The following is a 26,516-nucleotide window of genomic DNA, read 5'->3' as shown; positions in this document are numbered from 1 at the left end:
CATCATCTCAGCATCTGCTCTCATCTTAGGAGAGTCCATGGGGGTAAACCTTGATCCTCTTATTTAAACAACCTGAAATTTTGAGCTTGTTGTGTTTCTCTGTGCTGTTTATTGAAAGTGTAATTTCGTTAATGGAACACCCTACTAATTATTACCACCACCCCCATCTCTACCTCCACCTTCTCTCTATCACTACCACCTTTTTACTGTATTCTTCCTTTTTATTTTGTTGGGCCAGAATCTATGCTAGGTACTCTATATACATTATCTTATTTTATCTCCACAGTAAGCTTTGAAGGAAGGTGCTGTTACTACCTCAATGGAAACTAAAGCTCAGAGATATTCAGTAACTTGCTCAAGGTCACACAGCACAAATGATCTATTTAATTCCAAAACTCAAGCTTAAAGGCAATGTCTTATAGCTTTAGGTGGACTGTGGAGTTCCACATTTTGCATAAAATCTGGTCTTATTTTTGCATGGACAGCTTGCACACACCTCTTTCAATGTATACATTCTTAGTCTTTTGGCTAATCTTCTCTTGAACAAAAAAATGGGGTGTTTTGACAGGTGCCATTACAAAGTTTTCTTTCAAGTGAATAGATTAACACCCAGGATGTTTTCAGAAAACAGAAGTGATAGCAAAGTGATGGAAAACAAGCTTTTAAATGATAAAGTCTTTGTCAGGAAGTTTCCTGGGGCTTTTGGGGGCTTCTATTTCACTGGAAAACCATGCCATAGGACTAGTTCAAAATGTCTATCCATGGGTCTATTTCCAAGAAATAGTCTTCTGAATCAATCTCAGGAAAAAGTCAGCTGCTTATCTTTTTTCCAACATGTTCCAGAAGGGAAATTTTAAAAACAAGTTTGAGTAATGCTTGGGCAAGTACTAAGGGATTATCCTCAAGGCAGTGTGGAATATTGAAAAAACTCGAAGAAAAGTCAGGTGATTTGAGTTCTAGCCCTGCCCATCTCTTATCAACTATGAGATCTTAACCTCTCTGAACCTCCTGTTTTAAAGAATGAGACATGTTTCTACCTTACAAGGTAGTTGTAACAATCAAAATAGAAAATGTTTATGAAAGTGTTTACTAAACTATAAAATGCTACAAAAATGGAAGAGAATAGATATTGATGATGATGGTAAAGATATGCCTTTTGATACAGATAGAACCAAAAACAAAGAAAAAAGTGGCTAGTTAACTGTTCCCCTCTTCCTCCTTTATGGACACTTGATTTAACTCACTTTTTCCTTACCGAATTGATTTAATTGATTTGTTGTGCAGTTGGAAGACACTAAGGGAGCATTTCATAACTAAACCCTACTTGACAGAGCCCTGATGTTTAGGAGAGGATATTCAGGGCCTGTGGGGTTATTTCACAACTACACTAAGGCTTCACATGCTTTTGTGAGAGTGTTTTGTATTGTAAGAGTGTAGGTTATTATTTGTACATCTCTATCATTCTTTGGTCTTCAATTATACATTCATTTTCCCTTCAAGCAGTGTTTTTTTCAAAGAACAATGCTGTAAAGTAAGTGGATGGCATCTCCAGTTAAGGCTTAATTTTAAAAATCATACTTACATTATTTGAGTTTTGTAAGTTCAAAAAAGTTGACAACCATTGACATGTTCTCAATCCATTTACTACTCTCAACGTGAAGTTCCATCATAATTTCTTTGGTAACTCCCCCCAAAAAGTGTAACTACAGCTTCAACTTTTAGCTCTCGTTCAGTTTATGTGTGGGTGAGGGTGGGCAGTGGGGCAGCTGATGAGAAGTAGTAAATGGAATCCAATAGAACTGGAGTCAGATCCTGGCTCTGCTAATTATTAGCTTTGTGACAATGGCCAAGTTCCATCTTTGAGCTTCTGTTTTCTATCTGTAAAATGAGGCTAATCCACCACAATGCTGAGGGGCGAATCAAGTGAAATAAAATATATGTACTTCAAAACATTTAAGGAACTAAATAGCCATTCCCGGTTGTGTTTCTTAGAACACAATCTCACCATTTCCTTGAAAAAAGTATTATATATGTATGGGAATGATTACATACTATGTTTCTTTTTTGGTGACCCACGTGTTACAATCCCTAAAATAGTACTGTCTCACAGAGCTTTCTGCATTGATGAAAATGTTCTAGAATGAGTGCTGTCCAATGAGACAAGCACTAGCCACATGTAGCCATTGAACACTTGAACTATGGCTACTGTGTCTAAAGAACTGATTTTTAAATTTTAATTAATTACTAGTAAGATTACTATAGTCACATGTGGCTATTGAACATTGCTGCTCTAAAAAGACTTGTAGTTAGGAGATATATTTGGTTAATTCAGCCCCAGGTAACTCAAACTCACTTGTTTATGAATGTGTATGTGTATGTTATATATCTATGTATAACATCTTTTAATATTGCTTTAATATCCCAAGTTGGAAAATGTTACACTGAACATTCTCTCTTTACTAACACCTCTCTTTTCCTGGCCTCCAAACCTGCTGCAGGCCAATAAAACTCGTTCTCCTTCTCATCCCTTGGCATACAACCCACACAAGAGGAGATAGCCTTTGCCAAGAATCAGAGTCTGCATTCCAGTAAAGCAATGTCCTGGTCTAACTAGATATTTTTAGCTTTTGCCATGAGGAAATTAAAGTTCTTGAAGCAAATTCTTAACTTCCAACTCTTTTTCAACAGCAGGTAACTCTTTTGATTTAGAAAGCTGTGAATACTGTCTAAAGTTGGTGCGTGACAGTCACCTTGCTGTGAAGGAAATTTTTAAAGTGAGCATAATGGTATCCAATTAAATAGAGTTTGAGAAGTACTGGAAAAATTAGTCTCATCAGGCTAAGTGTTATAGAAAGCAGGAAGTGAGAAGCATGGCTAATCTTAAAAACAGGAGGCCATACCCTATCGTTGTAATCTTAAATTTACTTTACTGCCTTCTGTGTATAGTCCATCAATAAAACATTAAGCAGCAAATAAACTGGGACTTAATTAAGGAGATAATGGTGCTAAATTTTATTTATTCATGAGCTTCATTAGCCCAGTTCAGTCTTCCACTTAGAAATTCAATCCTTTAATACCAGCAAAGTATAGATTTTTTTTTCCAGTTCAATTATTAAGAATCAATAGTCTTTACTGGTAACATTTTAAAGTAATTTCAAATCAAGGTAAGGAAGCTAAACATTAAAACAACAATAAAACTCCCAAAGATTCCAGAAAGAAAGCCAAAGCTCCTCTCTCCACTCTTTAGATCAGTGGTCTATTCAAAGAAACAAACATCTCACAGAGCCTTATGGAAGATGATAGAGGAAACAGAGATGAATAACAAAGCTGTCCTGTCTTCCCCTCGTCCCACAAGAGCGTAGCAGCCAGTCACTGGAGAGGACATTATTCCTTGAAAAATCCTCTCAGGAGACTGAGAGCCTGGCCCAGGAATGAGAGCCCTGTGGAAGACAATGAAGCACACCGCTCTTTGATGATGGATAGCCAGCTTCTTGGGGTTTGTGGTACAAACTGAAGGCTTTACCTAGGGACCCTTTATTATCTTTACAGAGAGGTAAGGAGTTTATAGTCCCCAGAGACCTGAAAAAGCAACAGAGGATGGAGGTGGGTGCTCTAACTTTCTAGAATTACAGAGAGGAGCACTGAGGAGGAATAGGTTTTCAGAGAACTTCAGCGATCTTGTTGATGACACCATGCAGTATAGGTTGGTGTCGGTCGTCAAATAGTTTGGATGTTTTGTAACTAAACCTTACAAGAGTGCCTGGAGATAACAGTGGTTAAAATACAAGTTCGGGACTAGACAGATCTAAGTATGAATGCCAAGTCTATCACCACTAGCTGTGTAAAGCTGGGCAACTTACTGGACATCTCTGAGCTTCGGTTTTCCCATCTGTAAAAAGGGGGAAATAAAAGCATCTACCACATGGGGTTGTTGTGAGGATAAAATAATATGCATAAAGCACTTAGCATGGTGCCAGGACAAGAAACCATATCTGTTGTTTTTATTGGCAAAATAAAGGCTCCCAAAGGTCCCGTGGTAAAGAAAGGTGCTGATCTTGTTTTAACACAATGTTTCCCCGACCGATTTGAATATTGAATACTCTTCCTTTTTTGATGGAGGAGGGCACAGGGGGCACACCTAATGACATACAACATTAACTTTGGATGAGGAACAGGTGAGTTTCCAGCCCTCTTTTTGATCAGCGTGGATACTCTCACTTGAAAGCACAGAGGAATTTGCAGATACAGAGCAAGCACTGAAAGATATTCCCTTGAAAGAGGCAGCAATGATGACTGACTATTAGAATAGGGACAAATGCTTTCCTTTCCATCTCTTACTAGATCTAAATAACTTAAACTTACTAACCTCTTTTGAAGCAAATAAAAAACAAACAGTACATGGCACCCCCAGGAAGATGCCTAAACTGAACCCACAGGCACTGGAGGGACTTGTCAGACAAATTCGAGGACCAATGGAATAAATGATATGGAAGAAGATGCATTAGAAAAATCTCGATCTTTCTTTGGTTTGCACTGCAGGTGTTACCATCCTTTCGTAATTAGAGAATGCAAAATGAAGCTTCAATAAGGAAAACAAAAAATCAGATTCAATGTCAATATTTGTATATATCATTTCAATACATATATTTCTGATAGACTTTCCCATCACCTGTTACCATACTTAGAGTGGACTTCATAGACTGATGAGCGTGTCAAAATAAAATCATGTCAAAATAAAATCATGTCAAAATAAAATCAGAGAATTTGTCTTCGGTGGCAGCTTGATTAGGTATCTCTCTTTTTTTATTTTAAAATCTCCTTTTCAAACTGTACTTTTTATCTGAAGTGAATTAGAGGGGTTAACATGGTTCTCTCCCCACCAAAAAAAAAAAAAAAAAAAAAAGAGGAAGAAAAAAGAAAAAATAGAAAAAATAGAATAAAAAAACCACACTGTCATATAAAAACTTAAGGCCCCTGGGAAAAAGAATTACAAACTTCTGGCTATAAGATGAATAAAGTCTGAGGATCTAATGTATGATAACATGATGATTATACTGTATAATTGGTAACATGGTATTGTATAATTAAAACTTGCTAAGAGACTAGAACTTAAATGTTCTCACTAAAAATAAACAAACAAACAAACAAATAAATAAATGATAAACATGTAAGGTGATGGACGTGTTAATTAACTCAATGTAGGGAACCTTTCACAATGTATATGTATATCAAATCATCTTGTTGTGCATTTTAAGCATCTTACAATTTTATTTGTCAATCCTACCTTGATAAAGCTGAAAACAAAACGAATGAAACAAATTAAAACACTAAGGTCCTTGTGGAGGCATCTGACAAAGAAATTGGACATTTTAACACAAAACTCACTGGCTATGAAATCTGTCTTTCTAGAACTTTCCTGAATTCCAAAAAATTAGATCACAGCTTTAAAAAAGTATATACTTCCTAACTGCAGGGTGTAAGGGAGGGCACCCCTAAGGGCCAGGAGTGCGGGGTAGGACACATCCACAGACTTGCACTATGACTGCGAGCATTCGATGGACTAGGACATGCCACGGGCCACAGGACACCCGAACCAAAGGAGGGATGACTGAAGCTCTAAAGCCAACTGCCAGGCAAGAGGAGGGTGTTGCTCACACTGCAGCAGCCACGGTCATTCCTGGTCACACGAAGCACACTCAAACAATAAGACATACCACTGGTGGTCCCCGTACCACTGCCCGAGCCAGGTCCAGGGGACGAAACCACAGTCCTGTAGGTGGGTGGTGGTGGGGGAGGCGGAGTTGCTCTCTGTCCCAACCCAAAATCTTTAGGAGATGAGATTGTTTCTAAGTAATCATCTTTAATGAAGGTCTGCTCAGCGACTTTCTTCTGGACTTCTTCTAAATTGAGCGGTGAAGGTACATTGCGAAGAGGACCAGGAGGCCCTGGGGGGCCTGGGGGGCCTGGAGGGCCCGGGGGGCCCAGAGTTGGGGATTCAGCTGGGTTGTCTGATGCAGCTGGTGGAGACACCACCTTTTCCCTTGGAGTCAACTCTGGAGTACCGTGTTCCGGGGACGTATCAGAAAAATGGACCCACTTTTCTTCAGCATTAACAGCAACAGACTTGGGGGACAACACTGGGCCAAAAATGCTGTCCAAATCATTGATTGATGGTAGTTTTTCAATTTTGACCTCTGTGGCTGACTGGTCATTTCCTGTGGTTAAAGTAGTTGATTTTAAACTTTAATTGACTTTGTTAATATTATTTGTGTGGGGAGGGGAATGAGAGCAGTAAGGCAAAGTCTAGTAAATATATTGCCTTGCGAGGTGCCTCAATAGGCATATTTCATGATGTAAAAATATTTTGACCGAAGCAGAAGGGGGGGGAGTTCCCTGCCTCCAGAATGTGAGCCTCATTTTTTATGCAATTATTACCCTTTTGCAGGGTGACCGCAGGTAGCTACTTTTACCATCCTCAAAAGTGCTGAGCATGCTATTGCTCTCAAAGGCTGCTCACGAGATTGCAAAGTATGATCGTTTTGAGAGGGCAGTGTTAGGTTCACAGAGAAGTACAGGCTCTGGAACTGCAAATTCCAAAAGGAAGATTTCTTGTGAAAATCTGGCCTACTGAAATATACAACACAATAGAAAAAAAATGATAGCACAATATTACCCTCATATTTGATATTGTCCGCTCCAGCATATTAAATAAAACTGCTTGGTGAAACTAATTATAATATGTTAGTTTAAAAAAATAGCACATCACAATTAGCTGTATGTCTTCTACCTTAAATACACCAGAAACAGTACAAAGATTATTTAAAGAGATATCCCCACATGTATATTTACAAACACACACATATATAGCCCACACACAACACACGTATAGGTTATTGAGAAGATCTATACTGTTTATTAGAACTGTTACATATATACCTATTTTATAGGAAAGAAAATTATAAAAACATCTTTATAATTTCTTTTCTCTCAAGTCTAACCTGTTAGCATTCTGAGCCTAACTGTGATATATAATCTATCTGAAGTCACAAAACAGAAAAGTCTCTGTTTTACTTAAACAGTAGCATCAGCTATTCTTTTTAATTCTTATCAGTAATATGAGAGAAAAATTAAAAACGATTTTCTACAATTTGTCAGGAAATGTTTGATAACCACAGTGTGAGGAAGTATACTTCTTTTAAACTGAGTTATTCAAATTAGAAATTATTACCTAAATAATTACAAAGCATGAACAGAAGCCACTTTATCTTTAAATAACCCTGTGGCTATAAGAGCCAGTTTAGTACTTTCATATTTCATATTTGAAAGGAGTTAACATTCACAGTTCCCAGGCTACAGATAAATGGGGTAGCAGTTTGCATGGCCCATAATATTTATAATTTTGTTGCTGGTAGATTTATTTATATTTAATATATTCATAGAAAAACAAGAGGCCAAAATGATTTGAACTTGCAAACACCTTTACCTGTAACACTCTAGATGACCTCTATTGGATTTGAGTTAATATAAATTTCATAAATAAAAAAAAATTCATGTGACTATGTCTTGCATTTGCTCTTGTTGATAAATATTCCACTCTGTAGCTTTCAAACTCACCAGGCTGCATAAATAGCAAAGGATGAAGCTGCAATAGAATTCCAAAGGCGATAAAGAACCACATTCTAAAGGCCCAGACACATAAAATAACTATTACTGCTTTTGACTTGCTAGCCCCCCAAAACTGGGTAGATTATAAATTGTATGACTATGTAGTATTGATTTTACTAGAAGATAAAGATGTGCCCTAAAATTATCTGTGTAAAGGCATGCAGCAATTCCTTGCCACATTTCATCATTTTTACACATTTCTTTGCCATAGGATAATAAATACTTTTATGACTACTAGGAAAAGATTCCCCACCACCTAAGCTTGCCAGTATGCTGCACATCCTGGGAACTATTTTATGTCTTTATAGACTAAACAGTTTTAATTCTAGCAAAAATTTCATCCATTCTTGGAAAAATATAAATTGTGCCTCTAGACTATTAATTTGTAAATCATTAGAATGACATCCCATGAAGCGACATATCAATGACTTTTGATATGGAGATTTTTTTCTTTCATCTTATAAGGAAATGTGGGCCTCATTCAGCAGTAATATACAGAGGGAGAAGTAGTTGAGAAAGTGATTCTTTATGTGAAACATGAGAGATTCTTTAAAATGTCTTCACAATAAATTGTAATGGAAGTAAAACTGAATGCAAACATTTTCATGTTTAGTTTAGCCTATGGCTTCCAACATATCAAGGGCAGGTTGAGGTCCAGGGTCACTGTCCTGATTGCCACATCATCCCAGAACAGAAAAAAAACTAAAGCTTACCTGGTCCAACTGTCAGTGGGGAGCCTGTTCGGGGTGGGGTGGCTGGTACATTTTTTGGAGGCAGTGGTGGAGGCGCTACAAAGAGATGGGAAGCCAAGCATTATTGATTACTTTCTCCCTAAGTTTCACAATCTTCCATAGATAAGCAAGATTTTGGCTTTCATTCATATTCTTGCTATTGAATGTGAAATGACCATTAATGGTCTAAATTTTTTTTAAGTTTGAAGCTAAGGGACTGGTGCAGGACCCATTCAGATTCTTCTGCTTTATGATAAGAATTTGCCAAAAGAATATCAGACAATAACTAAAATAATACCATCATTTTATTCATTCACTTCTTTATTTGACAAACCTCCTACGTCCTGTACCAAAACTAAGAACTAGGAACATAAAGATGAATCAAAAGAGACTCCACCCTCAAGGAATTTATGACTGAAATGATTGAGTATCATGTTAACACACAGTTACAATCAGGGTGTGGTCAAGGAAATGAGAACAGCTTGGGTAGGGACTCAGGTGAGGGATTTTTAATGTAGTCAGGATATTATTTCCAGTCTTTGGGAAGACTGGATCACATGGCTTTATATGGATTGAGTCTGAAAGGATTTCTCTAAGTTATGTGTCTTAAGTTTTAGTATGTTTTTGAAAGTCTAAAGGAAAATGATTTGGGTCAAAGAAGAATAAACAGATCCCCTTAGTAAAAATTATGGTTAAAAAACCCTTAAATAGAAAAGGTATTGTACTATGGTCCCAATTCAGAAATTCATCCTTCTGAACTGGACTTGTCATTTTTGTAGGCAAAGTTTGAAATTACTGTTTCAACAGGCTGATTTCTTTTTCTTATTCTTTCTTTAAATGAATGTTTTCTGGTCACTGGCCATATTTGGTATATCAAGAGATCACATTCATCTCATAAATCAGCTCCGAGGTCATTTGTGAATGTAAATGTGGCCCAATCTTGCATAACCTAAAAGCAGAGTGGGTCAGCTGGGCACTAGCTGGAGAGCTCTTGCCAGTACCCTTTCTACCTGCATGCATTAGAAAAAAACTCCTTCTGTCATTTCTCCACAATCAGCTTTAATTGTTTATTTTTAGAGAGCATCCCATCCTTCCACACAATGGGCATGACTAATAGCTATCATCCTAAAACCCAAGAATATGTTTCCAATCTTAGTTATGAGATATAGTTATGAAAACTATACTTCAAATATATCATGTTTTCCCACAGTAGTTAAGAAAAAATCAGGGGCTCTGTTTCTGATTAAGGATCTCTGCAAAAATTATGATCACAATTCACAAAATATCATAAAAATAAATAAAAATATCATAAAAGCCCAATAACTTAAAATAGTAAACTTATGCTGCAATCATGAAATAAACAAGATTTGTAAAACACCTCAATTCTGCAATAGCTTCTGTTGTGCTAAGTGTAATCTCTGCATATAAAACTACAAAATACCAATAGTTGGTTTAAAATTAACATGTTAGTTACCTAAATATTTCATTTGAGCACTTTCTTAGCATTTAGAAAATGTTCTCTAGGAATAACCTGGATAGTTCAGAATTCTATAGAAAGCTTTTCAAGGAAGTTAGAGCTTTTTCACTGGCTTTGTTTCACAGTAGCATGAAGAAATCTTCAAAATCGAGACATAGAAACAACCAAAAAGTCCTTCCATAGATGATTGGATAAAGAAGATGCGGTGCATATATACAATGGAATATTACTCAGCCGTAAGAAAAGATGAAATACTGCCATTTGCAACAACATGGATGGATCTTGAGATTATTATGCTAAGCAAAATATGTCAGACAGAAAAAGTTGAGAACCATATGATTTCACTCATATGTGGGCTATAAAACTGAAAACAACAAATGAATAAGACAAGCAGAGACTCATGGAAATGGACAACAGTTTAGTGGTCACTAGAGGGAAATGGGGAAGGGGGGTAGGTAGATAAGTGTAAAGGGGGTCAAATACATGGTGACAGAAGGAAATTTAACTTTGAGTAGTGAACACACAATGCAATAATACATATGATGTATTATTGAATGTATACTTGAAACTTATACAATTTTATTAACCGATGTCATTCCAATAAATTTAATTTTAAAAAATAAATATTGAAAAGCAAAAAGAAAATTATGCCACTGGGACTCTAATCATTTCAAACCACATTTTTAAAAGTTCAGAAGTTTAAAAAAATGTTGGTGTTTTTTCTTATCCTATTTTATGAAGGAAATATCCTTGGAAAGACTGGATCACATAGCTTTATAGCAATATTCCCAACAAATAGCCCTGTGGGCCTTTGATTAGAAATCCTGTTGGTTAATTCTTATGATTATTTTTAGCCACCAAAAAGCAGAGCCCTGGGGATGCTGAATTGGAAAAAGTATTAATTGCTCTACATGTAAGCCTCACAGAATCAAAATACCCTCTGCATCACCCTCCATCCCCCAACACCTTTATCTGAGATCCAGTCTTCCTCCCATGGGCATTCGAAGGAGTGCTTTCCACATGTACATCTACTACGGAAAGTCCACTGAGACGAGAACTCAATAAATCCATCAACCAGATGATTTGATGAAATGAGCAATTCATTCAGTCCAAATAGCCTAATCCACCGGCAAGTGAAGGGCTATAAAGATCTTTGGGACCTCCTTTCCTAGCCACCTGGAGTGATGGACCCACTTTGAGATAAATTTGCTCTAATCATCCATCTCAGCTTTCTACCATATAGCATTATTTCTCTCGCACTCTAATTATCATTTTTTCCTCTTAATGTGTCCTTTCTATCATATACAGCTTCGGTTGTTCTGTAGGACTAGCAGAGATCATATCTGATTTGGTCACCTCTGTGTTGTGTGATAGCCCAGGCTTGCAGCATAGTAGGTTCTTTAGCTCATTTGCTTCTCATTCTTACATATAGGTTTTGAATGAATCAATGAATGCATGAATGAGCCTGTGGGTTTTCAGAAGAGATAATGATTCCAAGTTAATAACTTTATGTTATTTCTGTCTTGACAACATGCCCTAGGTCCCTTTAACTCTAAAGCGTGTTAGAATAACATTCCTTCTGAATGTTATACAGTCTAAATGTGGCTTATGTAGACTTTCTAAGAGTTGCCTAATTTCACTATGCAGACAGACAGTAAAATGAGTCACTTATTTTTCCAGACAGAGCAGGCACGTAACTTACTTCCAGTGGGAAAAGGCCTTGTTAACTTTGGCGATTCGACGCTTGGATTAATTGGTTGGCCTGAACCCCATATCTCAGGCTGATCTAAAAGAACTGGAAATATAAAAAAGAAATTTTCCAGAGTGAGTTCAAAAAATAAATGTCCCTAGATTTTAGAACTTAACATTTCAATTTAAAGTTGAGCTTCACAAAATTATTTCCCTTGAGCCTTGGTACTAGCAAATTAATTCAGGAATGTGCTGCTCATCATTCCTTTCAAGCAGAGAATGGAAATAGGACTGGAGTATGTGTTTGTGTGTATGTGTAGGGCGCTGTATGTGTGTTCATATGTAGCTAAATTAAAACTGCATTTTCTTCCATTGTTGGTCACTTAAGGACATTCTGAGTGTCAGTATATGTGCTGAGTTTTTGATATTCATTTGAAAATGCAGGCATTAAGTTGTTTACTTTAAGTTGTTTATTTGACATTTGCTCTGAATATGCTTCAAAAATGAAAATGCTTAGGTTGTATATAGTGGTTCCTATCTTTCAAGGATCTTATAAGGTCTTTAAATAAACCTTTTCCAGCATCACAAAGAGAAATTAAATTATTTCAAAAATGTTTGGTGAATATCTTAAGAGAACCAGAAAAATAAACAAGTAAAGTGAATCAGGTCAATTAGGTGTTGAACCTAAGGACATTGAATCTAAGGTTTCTTCTATTTCTTTTGTCTCCTCCTTTTGATTTTTTATTACTATGGTAACAATGTAAATAACTAGCTCTTCCCTGCACCTATCATGTGCCAGGGTCTATATAAGTACTGTTTGTAATTCATTATGTTATAAAACAAGCTGAGAAGTTGGTTAAATGTGGATTCGAATCCAGCCTCCACACTTACTGTAGGACCTTGGGCAAGACATTTAACCTCTGAGCTTTCCTTTCTTCAGTGTAGCAATAATAAGAGCAAGCTCAGAGAGTTACTAAAAGGATTAAAGGAGGATGTAAATATGTGTATAAAGAATGCATATAAGACACTTATGAGAAGGCCCATGACTATTATTATACATATTTAATTCTCGCAACACCACGATGTAGTTGATATTAGTAGCATTTTCAGGAGAGAAAATCAAAGATTAGGGTGATTAAATAACTTGCCTAAGAGCATACATGGTGAAAGTAGAGGAGTTAATATCTGATCCCAGGAATGCATACCTGACTCCAAAATACATATTTTTTTCTCCAGGCCTTGATTGATAGAAAAATCAATCAAAAGAAGTGAGAATGTGTAGATATGAGAGGTAAATAGGTATTGGAAGAGTTAGTGTGCTTGGTGCATATGTTGGAACTTTATAGAACTTCAGGGGCTGAAACCACCCAAAGCAGTGGTCCCCAACCTTTTTGGCACCAGGGACCAATTATCCTATGAGAATCTAATGCCTGGTGATCTGAGGTGGAGCTGAAGCGCTGATGCTAGCACTGGGGAATGGCTGCAAATACAGATGAAGCTTCACTCTCTTGCTGGCCACTCACCTCCTGCTGTGTGGCCCGGTTCCTAACAGGCCACGGACCCATAGCGGTCCATGGCCTGGGGTTTGGGGACCCCTGACCTAAAGAACAAATCATGTCAGGCTCATTGACAAGTCCAGGTGTGTATCTACTCTCCAACACAAACCTCAAAGATGGTTTTGGCTGTTTATTTTAACATAAAAGCAAGGATTCTTTAAAGATGTGAAGCAGTACTTTTTTTTCCATGCATTCAATGTGGGGCACCACCTTGATTTTTAAGAACTTTTTCTATATTGTATATCAGCATTCTGTACAGTTACGGAATTCCTTTAACAGGTAGATTCAAATGACACAAACCAAATTCCACCTTCAGTCACTAAGTTATATAGTTAAAAGCAAGATTGATCACAGATGAGTTAATAAGACAACTGATAACCTCATTGCAGAACCTTGGTTATAGACAAATCATTGAAGGATGATTTAGAGATGTTCTAAATCATTTTCCTAACTAAATCATTGAAAAATTATTCAGATATGGCTGACTGGTAGCTATCTTCCAGCATATTCTCCATTTATTCAGAGAGAGAGAGTTTTAGCTAAATGATCTCTGATAGGCTCTGGTTGGAAGTGGTGTGTGTCTCTTCCAGATTTTGCTCTTACAAAGATTGGCAGTGAAGTCTATTGGCCCTTCTCCACCCTCACCCCTTTTCTTCGGACCAGGAGATAAGAGCTGGAACAGCCCCTTGGACCTAGAGATAAAGGCCACATGTTGCGATCAGCAGAGCCACCCTACCAGTCCTATATTGTTTACTTTGAGACTGTTAACAGGAAACAGAAATAAAATTCTATTTTGTTGAATTCACTGTGCTTTGGAGTCTCTTTGTTACTGTAGCTTACTTAGCCTACTTATTATGCTTTCAAGTCTTTTTGTCCTTAACACTTACGTTTAATTTCTTTCACCAATGGGTCTTAGAAAAATAACATTTTATTATACATTTACCATACAGCTCTTAAATAAAATGATTTTTATAAAAGCATTTTATATTATCAAGCACAGCTACTGCAGATCTGATGACCCATTAAAAATGTATCTCAAAACACAAACATTTACTCCATATAAGTTACACTTCAATGAAAAGTAAAACAAATCTATAGATATACACATTTTTATTACCTTCTGTCTTCTGTTCATCAAAAGCTGATTCTAATGGTGGGCCAAAGAGGGGAGCTAGAGCCATAGTGTCATCTGGAGGTTTTTTGCTAAATCATACACATTAAAGCAAAACACAGAGAAAGGGAATATTAATGTTAAAAATAGATATTTCAGATATTTTTCACAGTAAGGCAGAAGTATGTGTGTGCACTCATGTACATGTATTTATGTATATATGCATTTATGTAAGCTCTATAGGGCTAGAAAGTATATATGAGGATGTCAAATGTATTATGGTCAAGAGAATTGGGAGGAGATAAGATTCCTGGTTCTCAATGGGGGATCAAGGTGCTGGTTCAATAAGTTAAAGGAGAGAAACTCTTTCAAAGCATCGTAATTTTCTATACCTAGAAGAGACAACACTAGAGATAACAGTTCTTTTGCAAAGCACCTTACTCTCTGAAGATCTCAAAAACCATTGATATTTGTCTTCCACATCTCTGTGTTGTAGTTAATGCAGTTTATAATTTTTGAAAGTCAGGTGTAGGGAGACTAAGTGATAAAACACCCGAGAAGTTTGTGTTTGAATAAGAAACTGGGTCTACCAGTTTCTAATTCCATCACTTTCTCCCACCCAATAGACTAGTTATAATCTCCTAATACTTTAATACAGCACATCTCAGAAAGAGAAGAAGAGTACTGAGAAATCAGGAAGAAAGGAGGGTAATAAGTTAAACTCTTATTCTTTCTTTCAAATTACACTTAAACTGATTATTAACAAAAGGTTGCATAATTATCTCCATTTCTTCCCCAGATCTGATTTTCCTCATTGATCCTAATGAGTTCTGTGTGTCGTGATGGGAAGTAAGAGGTGAAGAGGAAAAGGGAGGGGTTGGAGAAGGAGGAAAAAATTAAAAGCATTCAGCTTTTAAATAGAAATAAGAGTCTTTTTGGAAAACAATGCTCATTTGTACAATACTTGCTTAATCCAATGAATACACAGTGTAAAATACAATGTTCTGCCAAAAACAAAAACAAAACAGAAGATTCCTTTGGTGTGTGGCAGATGGAACGTATTATGAAATCGTATCCAACTAGATAGGCTACCCTTCCTAGGACAATATAATCATATTTTAGATTAGCATTCCAGACCAAAAGACTTCTTCCTACAGACCTTCAACTCTCCCATTAGTGAGGGGACGGCACATTCTGATAGACAGCTACTGTGGATGACTATAGAGCACTTCCCTCAGGGCCCTCAGGCTGCACTTGTGAGAAAAAAAAACATATTTAAACTATGCTATGAACTTACACATATGGGCAGGCCCATATGTGTAATATGTTGATAGGAACTGAGTTTAGCTTAAAGGAGACTTGGTTATCATTAACAGTCGTGATGCCTTGATTAAAACACAGCCAATGTCTTTTACTCTCACCTTACAAGTTCTGGAGTTGGTGTGGAACGCCTGGGTCTGGCCACTTCTTCACCTGATGCACAGGACAAAGGAAATTTTGAGGCATATTTTTACCATTCCTTATTTATTTGTCTTATGAACTATGTTTGGAAACACTTAGAGATTTAAGTTCCATCAATAAGTAACTCAAAATGAAAACTTTACAAAACAAACCCAGAAAACAAATCTTCTCCCCTGGCAATGCAACAGTCATATATTAGGCATATGTAGTAGCATTTTTCTCTGGCATTTGTAAAACCTAATTAACCAAGGAATTACCATGATAAGCCATCAAATAGAAGATTTGTCTACTGCAGAGCTAGTGGAATAGCATACCATTCTTCGAATGTCTGCTGCCTTGATCAGTTCTGCTTCCCAATTTCCATAAGAAAATACTAAGCCAGTCCATATGGACATAGTACATGAATCCAGCATTCTCTGTCTGTTCTTTTCTTGAAATGCCAAGAAAATGTTATACTTTTAACTGGAAATCATGAATTTAGAATTCTCTAGAATGTGCTGTATGCAGCAGAGGAAAATCATACCCTATGTATATGATAACCTATTTCATATTACTTTGGTTGACTAAAATTTGTACATCAAATAACATAAGAATGAATAAGTTGCATCTACCTTCAGTTCCTTCTGCCCTCTTCCTCTCCCCACCCCCATCACCAATCACATACTTGATTAACTTCATTTCTAAAGTCAAATGATACAGAAAGAGTTGACAAATATAGGAAGAAAATAGTAGTGTGTTTTTTTCTAAAAACATATTAATTTTCAGAATTTAAACATTAATCATTCAGAACCACCAAGCCCCTTTATCATTATAAGATTTCTTTGCTGTGAAAGTAAGACATTTGTAAGCCTTAAAAAATCAAGCTCAAAATTACATAAGTCAAATGTATATATGCTCTAAGATTCAAGGAACTATTCCTTCTTTTAAATTGTACTCTATTTCTGGTAGCTAAGGTATACTTACTGGATAAGTTCCTTTTAATTGCACCCTAGAATTAGAAATAGACACTATAAGGTTTAAGACCACATATATGTTATGTACAATATGTATATTTCTGTCATTGCAATTAAACTGAACTCAAAGAAATGCAGATGGGGAAAAATAAAATTTTTCTCAGAATAATGTTCAAGTTGAAAATTGTAGACACACACATATAAATCAGTTTTTCATTTTACTCAAAGATTATAAAGAGGAAGGGAAGTTAAATCATACGTCTTCAGAACCAGAAAAATCCTTTACGTGGGTAGATTTGCTAAATTAAAGCAATTATGAATAGTCTATTAAAAATAAAACAAAAAACTCCGAATTCTAAGCAGACAAGAAAATAATCCAAGTTTAACTTATATTTGAGGTTTGAAAATCATATAATGTATTAGAAATACTGTCTACTCTTATCAGATGGAGTTCATAAGTTGTTAGTATAAACAGTCATTATTAGTTAGTTTACTAATGTAATTTTTAAAGATATAAGTGGCAAATGTTAAAGGAAAGGAAAACTTGGAAGAGTTGCCACTGAAAGGGCTGTTTTATTCAGGGAGCCAGGGAATTCCATCCTTGCCGCCGCCGGGCCTCCCCACTCCGATTTCTTCCGTTTGCCTGCTACCCGGCCCATCCACCTATCAATGGGGAGTCGTTTCTTTAGCTCAAGGCATTATGATACTATTAGAATGCAAATAGCCCTGGCAGGAATAATCGTAGAAGGTTATTTCTAGTTTTTACAATGCCCTAGCAGAGACTTTTTTTTTGATAACAGAAATATTGATTAAATAAAAAGTTTGATTCAAAATTATTGTGAAGGATTCTTAGCATGAGGGGCTTCCAGAGAAGTAGACCACTGGAAGGGTGGTGCTATGGGCGGGGTTTAGCGGGGCAGGTCGCCTTAGGAGAATGACAGGGCAGAACTGGGGCAGGGAAAGTGAAAGTACAGGCAAGTATTCCAAAGCGTTTGACCATGAGTTTGGTGGGTGGTCACCAAACACATTTTTTTTCCTACTCTCCTACTTTGGTGAAGGCTCAACCTACTGGTCACAACTATGTTTTCTTCGCTCAAATGATAATATTAAGAACTCAGGACAAGATGTAGCACTATAAGAAGCTTCTTTCTCCCTTTCCTAAAGATTTTTCAGAATTAGTTTTTGTCTCATTTTGAACTCATTTACAATAGAGGAGCAGTTTCGATCTGAACAGAGATCCACTAGATGTTTGCTAGTGGGTGGCCCAATCTCTGAAACTGTATTTTCTGTCTTGTCTTGCCTAATAATGCGATCTCTGTATGTGTCACATAGAGAATAATTATGTTATTAGTAAAAACTTTTGAAATAAATATTTATTTTATTTGTTTTAATACTAAACATTTTAAATTAATATATTTAATTTCATTAGCATATATTTAAATTTATAAATAAACATTTTAAATAAATATGGTAATTTAAATCAGCTACACCAGTACAGGAGTTGGATACAGATTGGCTTTTGGAAAACAAGACTCTGTGGACAAAAATAATAAGAGAACAAATTGTTTAAATGGAGCTAAATTAAAATGTTTTCCTAGGTTACAGAATCTCAACTAGTCAGATTTTTATTACAAGGTCTGAAAGAAGAGACTCATGGGCTCTAGTTTCAAGGAGTCAATTGCAAGTTTGGCTTGGAGGGAATAGGACTCTCCCCAGAATTATGAGACCAGAAATCCAGGAGTTAGGGGACCCCAAAAGCTGTGTTGAAGGCCTTTTGGTCTCTCTTTCTTACTCTTTTTATGAAAAATGCAATACTTAGGAAAACAAGAAAGGTACAAAGCTTCTTTTGTATTAATGAATTCCCAGTATATCAATTCATTCAATAGATAGTTACTTTTGGGAGGCACTAAACAAGAAGCCCCGTAATATTTTTATTAAATATTCCTCATGAATGAGCAATTACCAGGTAAGTACAAGCAAGACATGGCAGAAATTTACAAGAAAAACTCTGTTGTTTAAAAATTAGGAAGAATAAAATAACATCAATTTAGAAAGGAATAGATATGCAAATGAGCAGCAGCCAATCAGCAACAACAGAAAAGCTCCATTGTCAACTGGATCTGGCACACAGATTTTGATGGCCTTGATGTTGCAGCACGACAAATGTAGAACAAAGTTAAGGTGATGCTGACCACACAAATCGTATTCAGGAAAAAAGCCCGCTGAATTTTAAAAACTTCTCACCAGCTGGCCATATTTTCCTCCTTTCAATGATTGCCCTCATACATCGATTGTGAATAAATTTCCTTCATTCTGAACTAGTTAATTCACTTTTTCCTTTTTTTTTTTTTTTTAATAACTTGTCATAATCTGAGATGTCACCTAACCACTGGGTTGGAATCATCCACACCTGAATAACAGTCTCTGCAAGTGTTATCTTTGATCCTCAGTCAAGTGGTTTAAACAGAGGACCACCATCTTGTCAGCTGGGGCAAAGTATTTACCTCAAATAATAACTGATTAATCAAATTGGCACAGACCTAGGGATATTTCAGAGGGCACTGTTTTCAATTCAATATCTTCTCTTAAGGGACTGACTAGCAGATGAGGGTCATTTCAAGCATAGCAAAGACCCTTTTTGTTGCTTTAAATTTGTCACACTCTTCAACCTGAGGAAAATGACTAAAATTGAACAATGTAAACTAATACTGATTTGTCTTCAGGGATAAAATATAGAATTTTGTGACAGCCTAGGCGTATTGACTTGAAAGCATGTCTCCTCCAAGATGGAAACTATGATTATATATTATTATGTATCAGTGTATACTGATCAATGTAACTTACAGTCCAGGGACTTATTTTTAAATTCAAGCTTAAAAATCATGTGGCTTAAATATTATTTCCTTACTTCCCTTATAGTATTCTTATTCTTTATTATCACTTTGCTATAAACTTCTATGGTGCTTTCTGGCCAATCTCTAGGCCTTGTATGCATGCATGCACACACACATGCACACACACAGACACACACATCCCACACATTTTTTAAATTTAGCACTAGGAGTTGGGATTCCTATATATTCATTTAGTTTGTTATGGATAAGTGCTCTGATAATCTAAAAATATACTCTTGACACTTATAGGACCAGAGGCTTTTTAACCAGTAAACCTAATTCATCTGCCTCATTTATAGTGGGTTATCATAAATTTAATGAGAAGCCAACCTGGCCACCTGGCCTTGGCAGCAATTTTCTCTATACATGTTTAAGGTAAAAATGTTGAGAGTTCTTACCGGGCTCCGCCTCTGTGATCAGCAAAAGGGAAGAGAGAACAGACACCTAGTCAGAGAATGATGGATCAGTCAACAGGCTTGGGTAATAGAAGACTTCATAAACAACTAACCAAACATAATTAGCCAAAGGAAAACAGGCAGTCATCGTGTTTCTGGCTTATTTAAACCATAAGGAGGTTTTGGAGAATCCTAAAGGGAATTTATCCATTGTTTGATATAGCTTTGCTTATGGGGATGTACTAGTTTCAGTCACGGGTACTTAGAACAAAGCAGAAACATACAAGAAACTTCACTGAGAGCTTTTAATGTTTTGTCATAAGGAGTTCTTCTCCAGATTACTTGGGGAGGGATTTTTTAGAGAATAGGTAGGTAGTACAGAAAAAATAGTTTCTCCACACAACAGGATGTTTAGCAAACATCATAGGCATAATGAATTTTCCACATAATTACGGCCTAAATTGGAGCCTCTAAAATCAGAGAGCAGGGTTAGAGAGACCCCTTCTTTACCTGGCTCTTCTCTTCAATATTCTGTGGAATGAGTGCTGAGGAGAGCTTTATTTTGCAAATATCTTTTCTTGGCCTGGTGATTTGGGCAGCCTCTACCAATGAGTAGGAATGTGATAGGGAAGACGAGGCGCCCCTGCCAAGCACAGGCAGGAATAATGAAACTGTCCAGCACCAGTAGAATACTGATAAACCAGACACTGTCTGGGAAAACACAAGCAGACACATGACTTCTCTTTCACTCCTCAAACCAGGATTATGACTGCTATCAATTTACCCCAACAGTCCTCGATGGCTCTTCCTCTTTTTTTTTTTTTTTTTTTTTTGCAATAATAGGAGTGACTATGATGTGAGCAGAGAAAGAGATGTTGCTCAGTTTCACTTCCAAAATATGGGCTAACCCATGAATTCAGCAGAGGCTATCTGGGACGCAGTACTGGCCAAATTCCCAAATCCAGGTGGAGCACAAACACAAAAGAAACTAGAAGTTTTCTCAAATGAGGAGAATGGTTTAACTCTTCAGAACATAGACAGGAAATGAAAACCTATAGTCTTTCATATCTGAGAGACCTCCATGGATATCTAGTCTAGCTGCCTTTATGCTATAAAGGGGAAAATGAGGCTCCAAGAACAACTAGTAAATGGGTAGAATCAGAGACAGAATTTAGATCTCTGGTCTCCTATTTTCATGTTTTTTTCTCTTTTTTTCTAGGATATCAAGTGTGACATTGTTCGAGGACTCCTAAAGCAAAGAGCCCTTGTGGCTAACGTCCAGAATAGTAACTTCTCAACAGGTTTTGTAAGAAGCCAGGACTTTAGATATATTTAGTCAACTTTACTTGTAGTAATTTAGACTTTATTATTTGCCTTATATTCCAGATACTGCTTCATACTGATTCTCTCTTTCTTATAAATCTGTGCATGTATGCAATTTAAATAAAATTAGAAAAAAGGACACTTATGAATATGTATTTCTGGGCTTAAATTCTTTTACTAATTCATACTGCATTTTGAGAAATTCAAATACTCTTTTATATATATGAAGGTTTACGATTTATAATTCTTTAATAACCAAACTAACATTCTCCTTTAAAGAAAAATAAAGTGGGAATTTATGATTTTAGCTTCAATTTCATGGCAAACAATTCATTTTTAAAAGTACTATAAAATATAGCAAAGAGGGGATTAAAAATGACACAAGTACTCCCAAAATGAAATTATGAGAAATAATGCAAAATAAAATGCAGATTGTAGCCATACAGAAACAGAAACTTAAATTCAGGAAATTTTAATAAGATTATAGAGAACAATGCTTTTCAAAATAATTTCAATATGTTAATCTACCTAAATATAGTCATATCTTAATTTCTAATGAGTTATAAACTAAATTTTAATCAATAGTTTCTATATTTTTTGTAGTAAAAGACAACCTCATAAGATAGCATTTTTGGAAACTATTTGCAAAATGCCTTCATCAAGGAACAGCTGTTCAAATTAATGTAGTCACAAATTCATTAACTAGAACCCAGAAGATTCACTAAAAACTGTAGGAAGGTCAGGCCCAGAAAATCTCAAGGTTCATAATTAAGAACTATCTGAACCATCAAAAGAGAAAGAACTCCAGAAGTCAAACTGAAGGACTTTATATATGTTAATTATCACCATTAAGGAGCATACATTGGCTGTAGGTGTTGCTGAAAAACATGGACAGCAAAATCATTATCAACCAACAGGGGTGGGTCTTTGCCTGTTAAAAGTTCTATTTTACTCTTTTTTTCTGTCATTTCTCATCATCTTTGGAGCCTTTAGCATTCTCTCTTTGTTCTACCAATATATTTGCATTAAAGGTGGAAAGAAACTCATTCAGTATCTGGTATTGATATAGTCTCTAAGCTGAACGCTCTAAGTGTGAGGTTGCAGGGCAAAGAGCAAGGATGCTGAGTAGTGAACTGGTCACTGCTCAGTGCACCTGTGATTGGCGTGCCAAAATGTGGGCCTAATGCTTCCAGATCTTCAGAATTATTGAAAGAAGATGCACAATATAATTTTTTTTTCAGTTTCAGAAGTTCTGGTTTTCAAATGCAGGCTAAAATTGTTTTTAACTGCACGACCAAACAAAACACTTATTCAGTTGCTCAGAATCTGCAGGTGGCCAATTTGTCTCTGATTGCAAGCATTCCTATCACATAAAATAAGCTCTCAGTAAATTTTATCTGCTGTTATTATCACTTCACCAGGTTACTCAAACAGGGACTTTGCAATTGGTCTATTCATTTTCTGAATAAATTTCCTACATTCCTAATTAAACATTAATTGTTCAATTCCGAGATGTCTCTTGATCATCTGATGAATTGGGGATGTTTTGGAAAACATTTCATTTTTCCTTCTGCTTTCATTTCGGTGTTCAACTTAGAGATAACTCTTACTTGTATATTTTGAGGCTGTTTTCAAAGTGAGTAAACCCTACTAATTTATGATTTGGTCACTGGAATGAAGGCCTTTGATGTGTTTGTATTTGTACATGTTGTATTTCTAAAATTTACATAATTTGCTCTCCCTAAATATGCCTCCCTAAAGAAAATACTTGCATTTATGTCCTTGCAGTTCAGCGTCCTTACTCCACACCTGTTCTTTGTTATTTTTTTGCACAAAAGGATTAATTTAAATTCAATTAACTAGGATACTTTAGTCTTAGCCAAGACCTGTGTTTTAGAATACTTATAAAAAGAAAAGTAATCAATCTAATCTGTCTTGCTTTTCAAAAATACTAAATAACTAGCTTTAGGTTTTGAAGTTCTACGACACTCATTTGCTAAATTCAATGCTATGGGTAAACAGAGAAAAATGTGTGAAAAGTTACAAAGCACCAAACAAATATTTTTATACAGTCTATCCATAGCAAATTCAAAGATCCATGTTAGAGAATTTTTTAGGAAGAGATTAGAATATATGATCATTACATTTATTATTATTATTTTGATCCTAGATGATATCCTATTTGTTTTTAATGCTTTAGGATGAAAACGAATTATCTGGCAAGCACCTATTCACCTCCCTTACCCCCATTGTAGTTGTTTTCCTGTATTTATTTGTTTCTATATCTATTACATGTCAGATTACAGTGAATACTTATCATGTCCACTAGGACTTGATTGAGATGATCTTCTGAAACTCCACGTGGCAAGTAAAACAAAGAGCCTGTTACTAACCAAGTTATTATTAGGTGTGGACCAGGTTGAGCAATCAACAAGATGACATTTCCAAAGAAAAACGAGGCAAGGGAGTAGGAGGAGGACTCATCTTTAAGGACATACAGCTAAAAATGAAAAGGAGTACTTGTGGTTAAAATTACTATAAGGACAACAGGAAGGAAACCAATGAGAAACAGAATTTTTGAAGCACTGCCAGTAAACTTCAAGCCACACAGTCTTGTCAATACTTGAAGTGGCCGAATTTGGACGATTCAGAGAAAGATTCAGGATCAAGGAGAGTAAGTGGAATTGGCAAAATATAAAGAAAAATATAAAGAAAATATAAAGGAAAGCTACTAAAGTGCACCAATAATATTGTATGCCACATAGCATGTGTTATGTAGACTCTCAATCACTCAGAAGTGGGCCACTTAGTTTAATAATAACACTAATAATATGTGCATTTTTTTATTTTGGAAAACAAAAAGTCAGTGGGTCCGTATTTTGATATATTGATATTTTGATCCCATTTTTTTTTTTGTTCTTTCTGTGTCTTTTGTTTCTCCTTCCTCTTATCATGGGCTTGTTATAAGTGTGTGTCCTGCACATGGTACAGAGACTGACAGGTTTGGGTCAATGGGCAGGCTGAGAGGTTATAGCACTCTTCATAGCATCCACTTAGGTGAGTTAAATAGAATCAATCAAACACTTCTGGTGCTTGTTAACATGGAAACACAATATTTTTATATTTTCCGGTGGCAAGGTCACCTGTGTCAGCCACGCATCAGCATCCTGGGAACATGTTCCCAACAAGCCAGACAGCTGAGAAGAGAACATTGAATTTTTTTCTTTTTTAAGTAAAATAATTCTCAGAATAAATTCTTTTTCAATGTTGCTCTAGAATAAAAAAAGATGCGGATATATCCTAACAGATTTGTGCTGCCGATAAAAATCACCCACTGGTAAATCACCCAGAGGTGATTTACACTTTATGAAGATCCTCTTTTTTCTGACACTGAAAAAGGTGAAAAAGACAACTTCCTTTTTCTAGGCCAGCTTCACAAGCGTTCATTCAGGATGGATGCTATCCTGTTGCGCATTTAAAAAATTAACTTAAACTGTTTGCCTAGCTCATCATATGTACAAGTAGCTTGACTAATTCAAGTGGAAACGGCAATAAATGAAATTTAATCCCTAAAATATTTGATCATATGCCTGTGATTGAGGCAGAGGAGAATCTTTGCAAAATTGCCCTGTGGTCCTTAGTAACAGCCTGGTAAAATCACTTAGCAACCAACTTCCTTTTTTCCCCATAGGGCATAATTAGACCTTGTCCTGGTTCACAAAGGTTTATTTTTAAAATTCAAAATCTTGTTTAGATGTTAAACACAGTAAGCCATTAAATATGCATAATATGAAAATGAGCAGCATAAGTAATGTTTGGACAAAATGTAGAAAGGCATTGGTATTTCTTACCGGACTTTTTCTCTGTAAGCGTAAGCATGGGGAGGAAAAATAAAGAGAACATGAAAGAGAGGAAATGTATTTTCAAGAAGAAACAGCTCAAGGCTCAGAATAACCTTTCTTAAAGCAGCTCTCCAAGGCATTGCTCTTATAAATGCTTCCTATGAGTGTCTGATAGTCATTCCTAGGCTGCTGGCTTTAGTTTGAAGGGCAGCAGAACAGACCACCTTAAAATATGCCATTTTGGCACATTGACTATTTTGAGCCGAAGGCACTTGAAAACAACAAATACAAGGAGAGGCTTTCTCTGAACTCCTTTAATCTGCCTAAAGATAAATCCTACAAACCAATGGACTAACCAACCAACCAACCAACAAATAAACAAACAAACCTCACTTGTCATTGATTCCCATCCCAAGAGTTTCATCAACCAGGGAGGACTGATTCAGCACCGGAGGAGAGACCAGAAGGCAACACCACACTCAGACAAACTTTGTCACAAACTCTCATACCTCCCATCTAGTCTCCTAAGGGCCCATTCATCGCTCCTAAAAATTATTCATTCTCTGCTAAGAAGCCCACATCTCCCTTTGCCCTATAAAAATGGTATTTTATGCTGGATTCTAAAGCCACCTCTTTGAGTTACTCATTTTTCCTGGATGATTCCCATGAAGTTTACATATTAATACATATTAATAAACTTCTGTGCGGTTTCCTCTTGTTAATCTGTCTTTTTGTTAGAGGTCCAACTGAAAAGCTAAGACGAGTGGAGGTAAATGTTCGCTTCCCCTACAAGTTCAACCTATAGAGGGCATAGGTGTGGACTCCATTTGAGCACATTATAAGCTCTGTTTTGAATGGCTTACTTTTATAAAATAGAGTTGTGTGTTGAAAATAGAAAATTATGCTTTGTAATATTAAAAGGAGTTGGAAAATACCATTAATGCATTACAGCCAGGCATTGTCATGGAACTAAACATGAGATTTTCCAGAAATTCTAGTCTTATCAGGGAACCTGGAGCCTATCATCTTCTCCCAAGATACTCCAGCTATGATCATCAGTTCTTTCAATCCAACTTTCGGATCCCCTACTCTCCTCGGATAAATTATTTTCCTGGTACTTGGTCCCTGGCTCCTTGGAATGCTCTTTTATATTCCTCAGTGAACCTCTTAAATGAGGGCTTCATTTCTTTCTGAAAGTAGTACTCCACAGCTTCCTATATGTGCTTCCTAGTTTATGGTCCTATTTCTAGTTTTGTCTCCTAAATCCATCCTTTGCACCATCCTCAGAATTATTTTCCAAAAATAGTGAAGTGAATATATTACTCCACTCTTCATACACCTCCCTATTATTCAGAAAATAGCATGCAGGTTCCATTCTGTCATTCAACGCCTTCATGATGGGCTCTAGCTTACCCTCAT

General features: G+C 36.3%; 1 protein-coding gene across 2 annotated transcripts in view; it reads right to left on the bottom strand.

Moving 5' to 3' along the window:
- The window catches only part of SGIP1 (SH3 domain GRB2 like endophilin interacting protein 1), a 194,900-nt gene that overhangs the window by 58,827 nt on the left and 109,557 nt on the right, over positions 1 to 26,516 (bottom strand). For both annotated transcript variants that reach the window (XM_011369587.2, XM_011369588.2), the window contains exons 8-15: positions 25,107 to 25,118; positions 19,936 to 19,947; positions 16,654 to 16,678; positions 15,651 to 15,702; positions 14,236 to 14,321; positions 11,576 to 11,668; positions 8,379 to 8,453; positions 5,715 to 6,215 (exon numbers count right to left, since the gene is read on the bottom strand). In XM_011369587.2, coding sequence (XP_011367889.1) covers positions 5,715 to 6,215; positions 8,379 to 8,453; positions 11,576 to 11,668; positions 14,236 to 14,321; positions 15,651 to 15,702; positions 16,654 to 16,678; positions 19,936 to 19,947; positions 25,107 to 25,118 — 856 coding nt within the window. The remainder of the gene's footprint in view (positions 1 to 5,714; positions 6,216 to 8,378; positions 8,454 to 11,575; positions 11,669 to 14,235; positions 14,322 to 15,650; positions 15,703 to 16,653; positions 16,679 to 19,935; positions 19,948 to 25,106; positions 25,119 to 26,516) is intronic.

This window comes from Pteropus vampyrus, unplaced genomic scaffold, assembly GCF_000151845.1.
Source record: "Pteropus vampyrus isolate Shadow unplaced genomic scaffold, Pvam_2.0 Scaffold151, whole genome shotgun sequence".
Lineage (NCBI taxonomy): Eukaryota > Metazoa > Chordata > Mammalia > Chiroptera > Pteropodidae > Pteropus > Pteropus vampyrus.
This window is presented reverse-complemented; position numbering and strand designations above follow the sequence as displayed.